The following is a 16,413-nucleotide window of genomic DNA, read 5'->3' on the forward strand; positions in this document are numbered from 1 at the left end:
TGGCCAACAAAAGGCCAACAAAAAAAAGTGGGACGCATGCCAGCAAAGCCACTACACAACACAACACTAAACAATACATTAATTGCACTATACTTTGCAGTTCCAAGTTAACAGTTGCTTTGAGCGCGGCATAAATAATGCTTCATTGACAGCATGGCCAATGTTGAATGTTTATAATTTTCAGCTAGGAAAAGAGACTTGGTGTGTAATGTCCAATGGCCGATGAGAACCGATACGTTTGATCTACAATTTCTCTTCATATGACAAGGATTAAACAGGATTTGCCAGTAGATTGTCGACTTGATTCATGATGATGACTGCTAGCTAAGATTTTTCAGTCCAATCAAAGCTACTGTTGATATAATGTGATTTGACGTCATTTTATCTGTGGCCAATAACCTTGAGCCTTCTTGGATGGGCACTTCTAATGTAACTCTATGGCAGCACCCAAGGGGCTAGAATTTTAGAACTCTACACTTGGACCTGGCAGTGACGTAGTGTTCCCATGAGTGACAGAACACCAATCACGCCACAGCGCTCTGTATTTTCTGCTGGCTTGCCCCACCACCACAGAAAGCATTGAGCTAGGCTGAAACACCTGCATTTTGGAGCTGCCTTACTCAAGAAAACAAAAAAGCGACCATGTTTGTATGCAGCTTTATTAACTCAATGATATATATTTTTTACATTGTTTGCAAACTATGTTACACGTACTCATGCCAAAATAACATGCAAAACAGGCAAGCCCCAAAAAAATCTAAATAATCTATATATGTGAATGACATGTGAATGATAGGTCCCCACTGTTGCTAGCTAGATTTAGCCTTTTAATATAAGCTCCTTCTCTTGTCTGCCAGTAAAGCCAACAAGCATTCAAGGCAGCTAACTTACATTACTGGCTGGTGGTGGACCTTATTTATAACTAACCTGGCAAAAGCTAGCTAGCTGGAGCGATGGGTCAGGTAACATCAGATATTCACATACTGTAGATTTTACTCTGAAAACAGCTAGCACACGTATTCTTTTGCAGTTCCTCTATCGCTGTGCATTAATTCAATATTATGGATGACATAAGAAAAATACATTTATGCAATCTAAATGATTATCCTTCTTAGTTGTTTACATTCAGATATTGATTGAACGAACCGAACACGGAACACCTTTGCACTCATTTTCAAAGATGTTTATTATATATATTTATATACATATATTTTTTAAACTAATTTTCAGTGTTCACAAACTTGTTCTTTAATTTTAACATTTCAGTGCCACTGCCACTTTTATTTGATTGTGAATCAAAGCAAGGAAAATAGATATGTGGATTTCTTGCAGTAAATAAAACTATTAACATGCGTCATATTCAGGTCTGATCATTGAGTATCATTAGCTATGTTTCTATTAACTTGCCCGGTGATTTTTTTGTTGCTGTCGACATTTAGAAAGTTTGAATAGAGAATAGATGCGACAATTGCCTGCTTAGGGCGCATATCCATTTAACCATAGATACACACGGTTAATTTTGGATATGCTTAGTTGGTCGTTTTTTAACAACCATGTAGTTGTGTCGATTACGTAATGACGTCAGACCAACAAATAATATTTTTTGCGGCATTGCTTTTGTCGAATAAACCTGTGTCTATGGAAACATGCCTCGTGATAGAGTGTGCAGTTCAATCAACATTTTCACTTTTCATAAATGGAAGTATTCTGTGTGGGTCTCTCTCTCTCTCTGACAGCTGTGTGATTCCTAATCAGTCCTCAAAGAGTTTCTCTTTGAGCCGATGGTAGCGCCCCTTGCTAGCCATGAGCTCCTGGTGTGTGCCCTGCTCAACCACCTCCCCGCCCTCCATGAAGATGATGTGGTCAGCCTTCTCCACAGTCTGCAGCCGATGGGCCACCACCAACACTGTCAGGCCCACTGAGCCTGCCAGGACGCCCTGCACCTGGGAGAGAGCATTAAGAACCCTATTGACATCATGTTACTGAAGCTATTAGATTTAGTTTCTATGACAATATTGGGTCCTGGTTATAGGCTATACCTAGGACCCAGAGTTGTTCCTGCATAAGTCCAATTCTGACTCCTAAAAAAGATTCAGAGTCTGTAGTTTGTTGTAGTTAGACAGGTTCATTTTGCAGTTGGTTTAGTTCTATGTTTTACGTTAGACATGAAAATCATGTAATATTGTTGTGCTATAGAGGTCTTGAATGTGTACCGCATGCTGTGTGTTGATGTCCATGCCGCTGGTTGCCTCGTCCAGAATTAGGACCTGTGGCTCTCGAACCAGAGCTCTGGCTATGGCGATGCACTGCTTCTGTCCAGAAGACAGCTGCCCTCCACACTCACCTACATCTGAGAGATACACAGGACATTAGTGCTAGGCCAGCTGGTAGCTACACAGACAGATAGGCCTGTAACTCACAATACGACACACAGCAGATTCCTCCCTCAAGCATTGTACAACCGGTTGTTCCAGTCTTACACCTTACATGCTAACTTTGTTAGTCTTTTTGGCAGGGTTTTATGAAGGCAGAACAGCCCCTCTACAGAAAATACAATGCTTGTCAATTAATAAATCTGATGAATATTGTCAATACAATGGCCACAAGATGACCCATCACTATCTACCTGTGTCGTAGCCCTGTTCCAGCGTACAAATAAAGTCGTGGATGTTGGCGCTCTTCGCAGCCTCTTTCACCTTCTCCAGGGTGCATCCCACGAGGCCGTACTCTATGTTGTGTCTGATAGATCCAGAGAAGAGCACTGGTTCCTGGGACACCAGGGCCATCTTACCTCAAAGAGAGATAATCATTGGGGATGTTTGGTTTAAAAACATATTAAAAACAATTGAACAAGTCACATGGTATGTCTATATGACACGAAACAAGTGTTATTTTCTTCTCAGGAAGGCCAAGTCTGAATATTTTATGTCTGTTACCACTGATGACCTGAATGACCCTAGAAAGTTTTGGAAAGCTATTAAGTCTATGTCTGGTAACAGTAATGTTAATGAATTACCGTCATGTGTTTTGAAGGACTCTGTTGCTATATATGACAAAACTGAAATGCTGAATTGTTTCAATGAGCACTTTGTATCATCTGGTAGGCTGTTTGATTCAGTGTCCTCTGTCTCTGTACAACCCTGTGTGGATGAACCAGTGAGAGCTGGTCAAACTTTTAGCTTTTTGCCATTCTCAGTGCAGGTGGTACATAAAGCCCTGAAATCCTTAGATCAGAGAAAGCCTGCAGGTCCTGATCTTTTGGATCCCTGCTTTTTAAATCTGGCAGCTGATTTCAAACCCTTGTGAGTGAACAGCTAAAGTAGTTTTTATTTACTAACTCTATTTTATCAATGTACCAATCGGGCTTCAGGAAGAAGCATAGCACAATTACAGCAGCCATGAAGGTTTTAAATGATATCACTGAAGCCATTGACAAAAAACAGCACTGTGTCTCACTTTTTATTGATCTCTCTAAGGCTTTTGATACAGTTGATCATGCTATACTAAGGCAGAGATTGTCGAGTGTAGGTCTTTCGGAGCATGCAGTTGCATGGTTTGATAACTATCTGTCTGATAGAACTCGGTGCACTCAATTTGATGGGCTTATGTCCGTTAAATTGTCTGTCTTGAATGGTGTGCCCCAAAGCTCTGTACTTGGTCCTCTCTTATTCACTATTTAAATAAATTATTTAGACAAAAATGTCCAAAATGCACAACTTCATTTTTATGCTGATGATACTGTTATTTACTGTTGTGCCTCGTCTCTTACAAAAGCTTTCCAGAACATGCAAACTGCTTTTTATACTGTTCAACATACCTTGTGTCAATTGAAGCTTATCCTCAATACTGAGAAAACTAAACTAATGGTGTTTTCTAATGCCTGTCAGGGCAAGGAGATTGAGGTTGTAACTTCATATAAATATATTGGAATTTTAATTGATGACGGCCTCACTTTTAAATTGCATATTCAACAGCTTACAAAAAAATTGAAGCTGAAATTGGGATTTTATTTTAGGAATAAGGCCTGTTTTTCTTTTGAAGCCAGAAGGAGGCTACATTTATGCCTTTACTAGACTATGGGGATATTTTATATATGAATGCTTCCGCTCAGTGTTTGAGATCAATTGACACTCTTTACCATGGCACTTTGAGATTTATTTTAAACTGCAAAACCTTACTGCACTTTGTATTGGCTGGCCTTCTCTAGTCACTCGTAGGCTCAGTCACTGGTATACTTTTATTTACAAAGCCATTTTGGGTTTATTACATTTTTATTTGTGCATTTTTATTGTTCAGAAATGTGGTGGGTACTCTCTTCGTTCGCTTGACTTTATCCTGTTAACTGTTCCAAATGTCTGAACTGAATTTGGTAAAAGGGCTTTTATGTACTCTGCGCCATCGTCTTGGAACACCTTACAAAATACTTTTAAACTGGAAGAACTTGTCCCGATTGGTGTTTTTAAATCACTGATGAAGGATTTTGAGGCTGATTCCCTGACCTGTCAATGTTTTTAATTTGCTGTTTTATACTCTTGTGAATTCAATGGTTTTTACTAGATTACTTGTAGTTTTTCATGTTGTCTGTCTGTAATTTTTTTGTAATAACTTGGTGCTGCCTATCTTGGCCAGGGTGCTCTTGAAAAATATATTTTAATCTCAATGAGCGCTTCCTGGTTAAATAAAGGTTAAATAAAATAAAGAGGGAGTGAGCTGAACAGTCCTAGTTTGCATAACGGTTGTTCACACACGTATAAAGGATTATGGAAAGCAGAGCCCTATCAACGTGCTAAAGTACTACAGCACATTATTGGACATGGCGGGTTTCCTGTCTGTACCTTCTGATGCAGGTACTGGTGCTGGTAGCAGTGCAGGGGCTGTCCATCCAACAGCACCTGGCCCTCCTTGGGCTCATACAACCTTGCCAGCAGGCTGACGCAGGAGCTCTTCCCGCCACCAGAGGGCCCCACCAGCGCTGTCATCTTCCCCGGATGCAGTTCCAGACTCACAGCCTGGCAGATAGATGGTTAGAGACATTTAACCAACGATATACTGGAAATGATTGCAGATACAGGCAAGCATGGCAGGAAGATAATAGAGTGCCTTCAGAAAGTAATGACACCCCTTGACGTTTTCCACATTTTGTTGTGTTAGAAAGTGGGATTAAAATGGATTTAATTGTGTCATTTTTTGCTAACATTCTACACAAAATATTAAAAGGTGGAAGAAAAATCCGAACATTTGTAAAAAAATAAATAAATAAAAAATAAAACATTAATATATCTTGATTGTATAAGTATTCAACCCCCTGAGTCAATACATGTTAGAATCACCTTTGGCACCGATTACAGCTTTCTGGGTATGTCTCTAAGAGCTTTGCACACCTGTATTGTGCAATATTTGCACATTATTCTTTTTTGAATTCTTCAAACTCAAGTTGGTTGTTGATCATTGATAGACAGCCATTTTCAAGTCTTGCCATAGATTTACAAGCCGATTTAAGTCAGAAGTGTAACTAGGCCACTCAGGAACGTTAAATGTTGTCTTGGGAAGCAACTCCAGTATATTTGGCCTTGTGTTTTAGGTTTTTGTCCTGCTGAAGGGTGAATTTGTCTCCCAATGTCTGTTGGAAAGCAGACTGAACCAGGTTTTCCTCTAGGATTTTGACTGTGCTCAGCTCTATTCCGTTTATTTTTATCATAAAAAAACTTCCTAGTCTTTTCCGATGACAAGAATACCCATAGCATGATGCAGCCACCACCATGCTAGAAAATATGAAGAGTAGTACTCAGTGATGTTTTGTTTTGGGCATAAAGTTAATTTCTTTGTTACAGAATGCATGTTTTGGAATATTTGTATTCTGTACAGGCTTCCTTCTTTTCACTCTGTTAATTAGGTTAGTATTTTGGAGTAACAACTAAATAAATAAAAACACGATTATTGCACACACAGTGAGTCCATGCAACTTTGTCACGTTCTGACCTCTATTTCCGTTGTTTTGTATTTATTTAGTATGGTCAGGGCGTGAGTTGGGTGGGCAGTCTATGTTTGTTTTTCTATGTTTTGGGGCTTTTCTATGTTTCGGCCTAGTATGGTTCTCAATCAGAGGCAGGTGTCATTGGTTGTCTCTGATTGAGAATCATACTTAGGTAGCCTGGGTTTCACTGTGTGTTTGTGGGTGATTGTTCCTGTCTCTGTGTTTGTTGTCACAGGATAGGCTGTATAGGTTTTTCACGTTCCGTTTGTTGTTTTGTAGATTTAAGTTATTTCATGTATCGTTCATTTTCCATTAAAGAACATGAGTAACCACCACGCTGCTTTTTGGTCCGCTTCTCCTTCTACAGACGAACGTCGTTACAGAATCACCCACCACAACAGGACCAAGCGGCGTGGTAACGGGCAACGGCAAGAGGAGCAGCAGGAGAAGCAACAGAGGCAGCAGCAACAGGAGCAGCAGCAGCAGCAGTGGGAGAGGCTGCACTATTTGGAGAAATGGACACGGGAGGAAGATTTGGACGGGAAAGGACCCTGGGCGGAGCCAGGAGAATATTGCCGCCCCAAGGCCGAGCTGGAGGCAGCAAAAGCAGAGAGGCGGCATTATGAGGAACTAGCACGGCAGAGCGGATGGAAGCCCGAGAGTCAGCCCCAAAAATTTCTTGGGGGGGGGGCTAACAGGGAGTATGGCTATGCCAGGTAGGAGACCTGTGCAAACTCCCTGTGCTTACCGGGGGGCTAGAGAGACCGGACAGGCACCGTGTTATGCAGTGGTGCGCACGGTGTCTCCAGTGCAGGTGCATAGCCCGGTGCGGTATATTCCAGCTCCGTGTGTCGGCCGGGCTAGATTGAGCGTCGAGCCTAATGCCATGAAGCCGGCTCTACGCATCTGGTCCCCAGTGCGTCTCCTTGGGCCGGCTTACATGGCACCAGCCTTGCGCTCGGTATCTCCGGTTCGCCTGCATAGCCCAGTGCGGGCTATTCCACCTCACCGCACTGGCAGGGCGACCGAGAGCATTCAACCAGGTAAGGTTGGGCAGGCTCGGTGCTCAAGAGCTCCAGTGCGCCTGCACGGTCCGGTCTATCCGTCACCACCTCCACGCACCAGCCCTCCGGTGGCAGCCCCCCGCACCAGGCTGTCTCTCCGGTCCATCCTTACAGGGGCTCCCTCCTCTCCAGCGCTGCCGGAGTCTCCCACCTCTCCGGCGCTACCAGAGCCTTCCTCCTGTCCAGGGCTGCCGGAGTCTCCCGCCTGTTCGGCGCTACGAGAGCTACTCAGTCCGGCGCTTCCAGAGCCTTCCTCCTCTCCAGCGCCGCCAGTGCCGCCAGTCAGCCAGGGGCCGCCAGTCAGCCAGGGGCCGCCAGTCAGCCAGGGGCCGCCAGTGCCGCCAGTCAGCCAGGGGCCACCAGTAAGCCAGGGGCCGCCAGTCAGCCAGGGACCGCCCGAGCAGCTGTCCCTCTGTCCTGAGCAGCTGCCCCACCTCTGTCCCGAGCTGCCCCTCTGTCCCAAACAGCCCCTCTGTCCAGTGGGGTCATTGAGTAGGGTGGCCATGGTGAGAAAGCCACGGAGGCGGACAATAAGGCGGACTAATACAATGATGAAGTGGAGTCCGCGTCCCGCGCCAGAGCCGCCACCGCGGACAGACGCCCACCCAGACCCTCCCCTATAGGTCAAGGTTTTGCGGCCGGAGTCCGCACCTTTGGGGGGGGGGGGGGGTACTGTCACGTTCTGACCTTGATTTCCGTTGTTTTGTATTTATTTAGTATGGTCAGGGCGTGAGTTGGGTGGGCAGTCTATGTTTGTTTTTCTATGTTTTGGGGCTTTTCTATGTTTCGGCCTAGTATGGTTCTCAATCAGAGGCAGGTGTCATTGGTTGTCTCTGATTGAGAATCATACTTAGGTAGCCTGGGTTTCACTGTGTGTTTGTGGGTGATTGTTCCTGTCTCTGTGTTTGTTGTCACAGGATAGGCTGTATAGGTTTTTCACGTTCCGTTTGTTGTTTTGTAGATTTAAGTTATTTCATGTATCGTTCATTTTCCATTAAAGAACATGAGTAACCACCACGCTGCTTTTTGGTCCGCTTCTCCTTCTACAGACGAACGTCGTTACAAACTTGTTATGGTCTTTATTAAGCCCACATTTTAGGCTTGCCATAACAAAGGGTTTGATTACTTAGTCAAGACATTTCAGCTTTTCAAAAATGTCTAAAAACATAATTACACTTTCACATTATGGGGTATTGTGTGTAGGCCAGTGATATACAATCTCAATTTAAGCCATTATAAATTCAGGCTGTAACACAACAAAATGTGGAAAAGTTCAAGGGGTCTGAATACTTTCTTACGGCACTAAGTGCTTGGCCAACAGACATAAGGTACAATGCATTTGAAAAGTATTCAGACCCCTTCACTTTTTCAACATTTTGTTACTTTACAGCTGTATTCTAAAATTGATTACATTCAAAAAAAAAATCCTCATCAAGCTACAAACAATAACCCATAATGAGAAATAAAAAACAGGTATTAACTTTTTGCAAATGTATAAAAAGTAAAAAACATACCTTATTCATATAAGTATTCAGACCCTTTGCTATGAGACTCAAAATTGAGCTCAGGTACATCCGGTTTCCATTGATCATCCTTGAGATGTCTCTACAACTTCATTGGAGTCCACCAGTGGTAAATTAAATTGATTGGACATGATTTGGAAAGGCACACACCTGTTTATATAAGCAGTTGACAGTGCATGTCAGAGCAAAAACCAAGCCATGAGGTCAAAGGAATTGTCTGTAGAGCTCAGAGACAGGATTGTGCCGAGGCAATGATCTGGGGAAGGGTACCAAAACATTTATGCAGCATTGAAGGTCCCCAAGGAACACAGTGGCCTCCATCATTCTTAAATGGAAGAAGTTTGGAACCACCAAGACTCTTCCTAGAGCTGGACACCCGGCCAAACTGAGCATTCGGGGGAGAAGGACTTTGGTCAGGGAGGTGACCAAGAACCCGATAGTCACTCTGACAGAGCTCCAGAGTTCCTCTGTGGAGATGGGAAAACCTTCCAGAAGGACAACCATCTCTGCTGGCACTCCACCAATCAGGCCTTTATGGTACAGTGGCCAGTAAAAGGCACATGACAGCCCGCTTGGAGTTTGCCAAAAGACACCTAAAGGACTCTCAGACCATGAGAAACAAGATTCTCTGGTCTGGTGAAACTAAGATTGAGCTATTTGGCTTGAATGCCAAGCATCACATCTGGAGGAAACGTGGCACCATCCCTACGGTGAAGCATGGTTGTGGCAGCATCATACTGTGGGGATGTTTTTCAGCGGCAGGGACTTGGAGACTAGTCAGGATCGAGGGAAAGATGAACAGAACAAAGGACAGAGAGATCCTTGATGAAAACCTGCTCCAGAGTGCTCAGGACCTCAGACTGGGGCAAAGGTTCACCTTCCAACAGGACAAGGCAGATGTGGCTTCGGGACAAGTCTCAATGTCCTTGAGTGGCCCAGCCAGAGCCCGGACTTGAACCCATTCGAACATCTCTGGAGAGACCTGAAAATAGCTGTGCAGTGACTCTCCCCATTCAACCTGACAGAGCTCGAGAGGATCTGCAGAGAAGAATGGGAGAAACACCCAAAATACAGGCGTACCAAGCTTGTAATGTCAAACCCAAGAGGACTCGAGGCTGTAATCGCTGCCAAAGGTGCTTCAACAAAGTACTGAGTAAATGGTCTGAATACTTATGTAAATGTAATATTTCCAGGGGGGGTTTATATACATTTGCAAACATTTCTAAAAACCTGTTTTTGCTTTGTCATTATGGGGTATTGTGTGTAGATTAATGAGGGGGATTTTTTTTTAAAAATCCATTTTAGAATAAGGCTGTAACATAACAAAATGTGGGAAAAGTCTGAATATTTTCAGAATGCATTGTATATTTCAATAGTTACATTTAAAAAAAAGGTGCTGGTTCAAAGACAAGTCTCCCTATTAAAAGATGTAATGGTATCGGTAAATCCATGAAAATAGCAGGGCTATTACGCTTTATTTGAATATTGATACAATCTTTCATAACAGCTCATATCCTATGAATAGATGCTTACCTTCAGTGCGGGTGTATTTTGGCGTGAGGGATAGTAGAAGCTGACATGGTGGAAAGCAAGTTTCCCCTGAAGCTTTGCAGGAGCCAGCTCTCCTGCTTCTTTCTGGTCTGGCTTTCTGTCCAGAAATGTGAACACCTTGGCTGCCGCCCCGACAGTGCACAGCATGTCTCCAAAGACATACACAAGTTGCTGACAACAACAAAGAAAACATTTCAGTCAGTTTCACATCAGGTATTCCAGAACAATGACCTGAGAATTCAAACGCCTGCTGGTGGTTCATTTGCTTACTCACCTTCATATTGGTCACCATGTCTTTCTGGAAGAGGACAAAAGCCAGCACACTGCCAATGCTCAGCTGGCCAGCCGAGATGAGCCTCCGACACAGGAACAGCATGGCCACCTTTAGGCCCACTGTCACCACCTGGCCAGACAGAGAAAAGACACAGAGGGGTATTGGATACAGGAACACGTCACGTATATAGAGTACTGTATACGAGTTAAAGGTCTTCAGTGTGTAGGGATGTAGGGAGGAACAGACACATCATGTGTGATAGACTACATCTCCATGTTATTTACAGCACCCAGGTGTCTCAAACATCGTAGAGTTATCATTAGTTGAATTTTTACCCTTCTCAGTAAAAGGTGGACGGCACTGATGATGCCCTTGTGCTCCTGGACCTTGTACATCCTCTCCAGTGCTTGGTTGTACCTATCTTGCTCCTTCTCCTCAGCTCTGAAGCTGCGAACCGTTCTCACCGCCCCAATGGCCTGGGATGCCAGCTCCTTGATCTGGGCCTGGCAGTCCTGCAGCTGCTTAATGAACTCCTGTTGGGTGGTAGCAGTCAGTCAGTCAGTCAAATAATCAATCAATCATAATTCTACAAGCATCTATCACTAACCAGTCAATAATCCCATTACTTTTCTATATTTGGTCTTTATTTAGTCTGCATTGCTGTCAGAGTTATAGCTGCATGGGTGTTTGGGTGTTGTTCTAGCTGTAGGTAGGGTAGAATGGGGTAAGTTGAGCCAGTATCACTCCGTCAAGGGAAATATTGTATTCTTTCTAAAAAGATATCGACATATATTTTAGGATGTTGTGTGTCCCTGGAAATAATCAGAATTCATGTAAACATTACAGGTTTGAAAACATTGCTTGTCCTGAAAAAATGGTCTCTTGGCACCCCGGGTTTGGGGTAAGTTGAGTCACGGGACAGGGTAAGTTAAGCCACCTACACATTTCTGTACTGATTGAAATATTACCTCTACCTTTTTAAAACCATGTATATTTTTATTTCCCCAAACACAATCATTTTTTTGTATTTTAATCATTTTAAGTCTTTTAACACTGGCTTAACACCTAACAAACACTTTGTACTTTTTTGACACTTTTAACATAGGCCAGGCCCTGTTGTTACCTCATATCCCAACAACAATGCCTTGCATTATGCCATGGAAGAAAACACTTCAATTTGCTTAACTTGCCATTGGCTCAACCATTGTCTCAATTTCCCCATGGCCATTGGCTCAACATGCCCCAAGGCAAGCATTTTGACTATATTGGCCCACACAGATACAAGGATGCTAGATTTAGGACTTCATATTGAAGCTTATAGAGACCCCAACTGATGTATAGTACAATCTTAAAATGATCTACTTTGGTTTAGATACAAGTATCATATAACCTTTAACACAATAAATTCACGGGGTGAAAATCCTTTTTTTTGGGCCTAACTTGTTTACCACTTGTTCCGTGTGGTTTCTTCCTTCACAGACTCCATGAAATGATGACCTCTTCCTAAATATTTGGTCAAATTATTACATCTGTGTATGGTTTCCAAGAAACAAGAGTGGCTCAAATTACCTCTCTGGCTCAACTTACCCCCACGCTCCCCTATTATATTTTATGTGTTTGGCTGTTGTTATGTCCATCTGGCAGCAGGTGTTTGGATGTTGTTGTGTCTATCTGGACGTATAATGGTGTAGGTGTTTGGATGTTGTTGTGTCTATCTGGACGTATAATGGTGTAGGTGTTTGGATGTTGTTGTGTCTATCTGGACCTATAATGGTGTAGGTGTTTGGATGTTGTTGTGTCTATCTGGACGTATAATGGTGTAGGTGTTTGGATGTTGTTGTGTCTATCTGGACGTATAATGGTGTAGGTGTTTGGATGTTGTTGTGTCTATCTGGACCTATAATGGTGTAGGTGTTTGGATGTTGTTGTGTCTATCTGGACGTATAATGGTGTAGGTGTTTGGATGTTGTTGTGTCTATCTGGACGTATAATGGTGTAGGTGTTTGGATGTTGTTGTGTCTATCTGGACCTATAATGGTGTAGGTGTTTGGATGTTGTTGTGTCTATCTGGACGTATAATGGTGTAGGTGTTTGGATGTTGTTGTGCCTATCTGGACGTATAATGGTGTAGGTGTTTGGATGTTGTTGTGCCTATCTGGACGTATAATGGTGTAGGTGTTTGGATGTTGTTGTGTCTATCTGGACGTATAATGGTGTATGTGTTTGGATGTTGTTGTGTCTATCTGGACGTATAATGGTGTAGGTGTTTGGGTGTTGTTACCTGGTTGTATGTGTTATATTTGGTCTGCAGCAGGGTGAGGAGGGGCATCTCCACCATGGTGAGCAGGGTGAGCTGCCAGGACAGGCCCAGCATCAGGAACAGCATACCAGCCGTCTTCACCAGGCTGCGCACCAGCACATTACTGTTCAGAGCCACAGAGCGTCCCATCTTGTCCACATCATAGCTGAGGCGTGAGACAAGGCTTCCTGTGGGAGGAAGGACATCATTCCTAAATCAATTGGATTATAATGGTGGAAGAGCTGTAATATTTATACCAGAATCTTCTGTGAGTAAGGATAGAGATCACATCACATGCCACCAAAACAAGCGAATAGGACATGGCATGACAATATTTGCTCTCATTCTATTACCTCTATGATATAATACCCATCCCACTGGGCACAGAGGTCAATTCCACGTTGGTTCACCCAGTGGGATGTTCCTGTGTACATCATCTCACCTGGTTTGTTCTCCTCAAAGAAGGGTATGTCCTGTTGTACCAGGTTGTGGAACAGCATGTGTCTCATCCTCTTGTTGAGTCTGGACAGGCTACACATGAACAAGCCCCCTCGCAGGCCTGAGCACAGAGCACTGAGGGGAAAAACCACAGAACGGTCACAGACAGGTCAATCAACAATCACAGAAGGGTCTATCGTTCTTCTCTCTGTTTATTCACAGATAAATTAAAACACAGAGGAGAGGAAACAACCAAAGGAAAAAGTGGAGAAACTAAAAGAGGAAGCGAAACCTGTGTACCTTCCTAGTGAGACGAGTCCCATGCCTCCAATGGCGTACATGAAGCTGTTGTGCTGGTACTGACCACTCAGTGTATCAATGACCTTCCCCTGGTAGTAAGGGATAAACGTCTCACCTGCAACAACAAGATTGGCTTGATCAAAAACGGTTCACTGGAAAGGTTGGCGTAAGTAAGATTAATTATAGCTCAAAAATAACTAGCTCAACAAATTCCTTGAAAACAATTGATAACAGAATACAAACGAACGCATGTGCTTGGTATGCACATTTGAAATTACTTTTACACAACGCTATACTCACAGATGACAGCCAGGCTGAGGAAGAGGAAGGCTGCAGCCAGGTAGAGGGTGTCTGGTTTGCAGTATCGCACCACCCTCATCAACTGTGCCCTGGCCTCCTGTTTCTTCTTCTTCTCCTTCCCTTGGTTCCCTCCATCATCAGGGAAGCCCAGCTCCCATGCCAGGCAGGCCACAGTGGAGGATACCAGGGCCAAGACCACCATGCTTGGGCCAGGCACCAGACCCAGGTCGTCGGCAGTCGATGCAGGCACCATGACCATACGTCCACTTTCAAACACAGGAGGTAAGAGGCAGAGCACTGCCACCCATCTCCTCAGCACTGGCTGTGGCTTTCCTTCAGAAAGCACCAGGGTGATTGAGTGGTGCAATGCCCACCTTAGGGCTCCAAAGGCCCATAACCCCACCAGTCCTCCACTACTGGAGAACTCAAGTAGCACTAACCCAGTCCACAGTGCCCCCCACAGCACTAGGTCATAGAGAAGGACCAGCCCATATGTTTTTAAATGAGCCATGGCCAATAGATAGAGTTACAGCAGTATCTCAATTGTGCTTATCCTGGAAAGAAAAAAAATAAACAGGTATGTCGATATGGTGCTCATTATTAACGTAACAATAGCAATGCCTTTACATGCATGATATGAATATCCATAATGAGCACACAAGACAGGGCAGTATATATTTCTGAATGTATAGTATAACATTTGTATAATAAGGCTCGAGGGGGTGTGGTATATGGCCAATATAACACGGCTAAGGGCTGTTCTTAAGCACAACGCAAAGTAAACCTCCAACCACCCAGTTTATAATATAGTATAATGCATACATGGAAGACCGGGAGTTTCAGAAAAAGATAGGGCCCATGGCATGCCCATCATAAAATCTATGGAGACTGTAGTGCAATAGACAGCTAGTTTAGTCATATGAAGTCAGAAAACGTATTTGGTAGTCTATCATCCACATTGACAATCGACCTGCATAACTCTACTTTCTTAGAAAAGCTAACAATATTCTTACCATCGTCTTTGCTGGCTGATGTAAAAGTGGCTTTATAAATACATTTGATTGATTGTTTTCGTGCAGCAGGTTAACGTTACCAAGTACGGTAAGGTACTTGGATACTTTTACTTTCCCTTTCTACTGAACACCGGAACAACAACGTCTCTGTGAGCGAGCGGTTGAAGTGTCTAGCCTACTCCAGTCCTAGCCTCTCTGTCAACAACATTTTACTATAGCTTTGTAACGGACAACTTGAAAAGTACATTTCAAATAATGTAAATATAAATATTTAGCTTTGGGAGAATATCATTCGCTTTTCCTTGGAACAATTCTCAATTCGATCACCTCGCGTCCTCTCTCATCAACTCCTTCTCAAAATCCTTTGGAAGACAATGTCAGGGGGGCGGGACATCTGATATCTTCATCCAATGGGTTTTGAGAAGAAGCGTGGAGAGGACGCGAGGAATCAAGGAAATACAATTGAGATTCTCCGCTTGAGTTCAGCTGAAAAACTATTCCGCCTTATTTTCAGCTTGAACTGGCAGGCAACACTACACTGTCGCCACATCATGTCAATGACAACATTTATCAAATTGGAACACTCCGTTCTCAGAACATTAAGGGATAGCCTACCTTTCTGACCTCGAACGACAGCTTATTTGCTCTTTTTTTTATTTTTTACTTATGCTTTTTAAAGTGACATTTATCATTTCCACAATTATTTTATATAAATAATGATTTGTATAAAATGAAATAAATAACTATTTGGCCCCAGCGCAAGACACAATAGCCCTTTCTATAAAAATACCTATGAATCGTTCCATGACAAGGGAGCTATAGCCAGGGGCAGACTGGCCATCTGGCATTTCTGGAAAATAGCAGATTGGTTGGTCCAATTTTTGCCTAGTGGGCCTTCTAAGTTGTTGTTTTTTTGCGCAAAATTATAATTATTTGGCCAATAATGGGGGCCTCAAGTTAATAAATGGGCCAGTGTGTTAGAAATGCCATAGCCTAAAAAGTATGTTGCCACATACAGTACCAGTCAAAAGTTTGGACACACCTACTCATTCAAAGATTTTTTAAAAACTATGAAATAACACCAAAAAAGTCTTCAACAAATCAAAATCTATGTTACATTTGAGATTCTTCAAAGTAGTCACCCTTTGCCTTGATGACAGCTTTGCACAAACTTGGCATTCTCTCAACCAGTTTCACCTGGAATGCTTTTCCAACAGTCTTGAAGGAGTTCAACATATGCTGAGCACTGAACTCCTCCCAAACCATCTCAATTGGGTTGAGGTCAGGTGATTGTGAAGGCGAGGTCATCTGATACAGCACTCCATCACACTCCTTCTTGGCCAAATAGCCCTTACACCGCCTGGAGTGTTGGGTCATTATCCTGTTGAAAAACAAATGATAGTCCCACTAAGCTCAAACCAGATGGGATGGCGTATCGCTGCAGAATGCTGTGGTAACCATGCTGGTTAAGTGTGCCTTGAATTCTAAATAAATCACTGGCAGTATCATCAGCAAAACACCCCCACACCAACACACCTCCTCCTCCGTGCTTCACGGTGGGAACCACACATGCAGAGATAATCTGTTCCCCTACTCTGCATCTCACAAAGACACAGCGATTGGAAAAAAAATCGTAAATATGGACTCATCAGACCAAAGGACAGATTTCCACTGGTC

General features: G+C 43.3%; 1 protein-coding gene across 1 annotated transcript; it reads right to left on the reverse strand.

Annotated features, from left to right (window-relative positions):
• Positions 1-641: 641 nt before the first annotated feature.
• Positions 642-15,112, reverse strand: LOC139368089 (transporter associated with antigen processing, subunit type t, teleost specific). The gene is made up of 12 exons (XM_071106653.1): positions 14,737-15,112; positions 13,724-14,277; positions 13,424-13,538; positions 13,128-13,258; positions 12,668-12,873; positions 10,722-10,919; positions 10,387-10,515; positions 10,095-10,283; positions 4,836-5,009; positions 2,627-2,786; positions 2,214-2,350; positions 642-1,943 (listed from the first exon to the last, which is right to left on the reverse strand). The coding sequence occupies exons 2-12, from the start codon at positions 14,232-14,234 to the stop codon at positions 1,752-1,754; spliced, it is 2,142 nt and encodes a 713-aa protein (XP_070962754.1). The 5' UTR covers positions 14,235-14,277; positions 14,737-15,112; the 3' UTR covers positions 642-1,751.
• Between the last annotated feature and the right edge of the window lie 1,301 nt (positions 15,113-16,413).

Source organism: Oncorhynchus clarkii, chromosome 16 (genome assembly GCF_045791955.1).
Source record: "Oncorhynchus clarkii lewisi isolate Uvic-CL-2024 chromosome 16, UVic_Ocla_1.0, whole genome shotgun sequence".
NCBI lineage: Eukaryota > Metazoa > Chordata > Actinopteri > Salmoniformes > Salmonidae > Oncorhynchus > Oncorhynchus clarkii.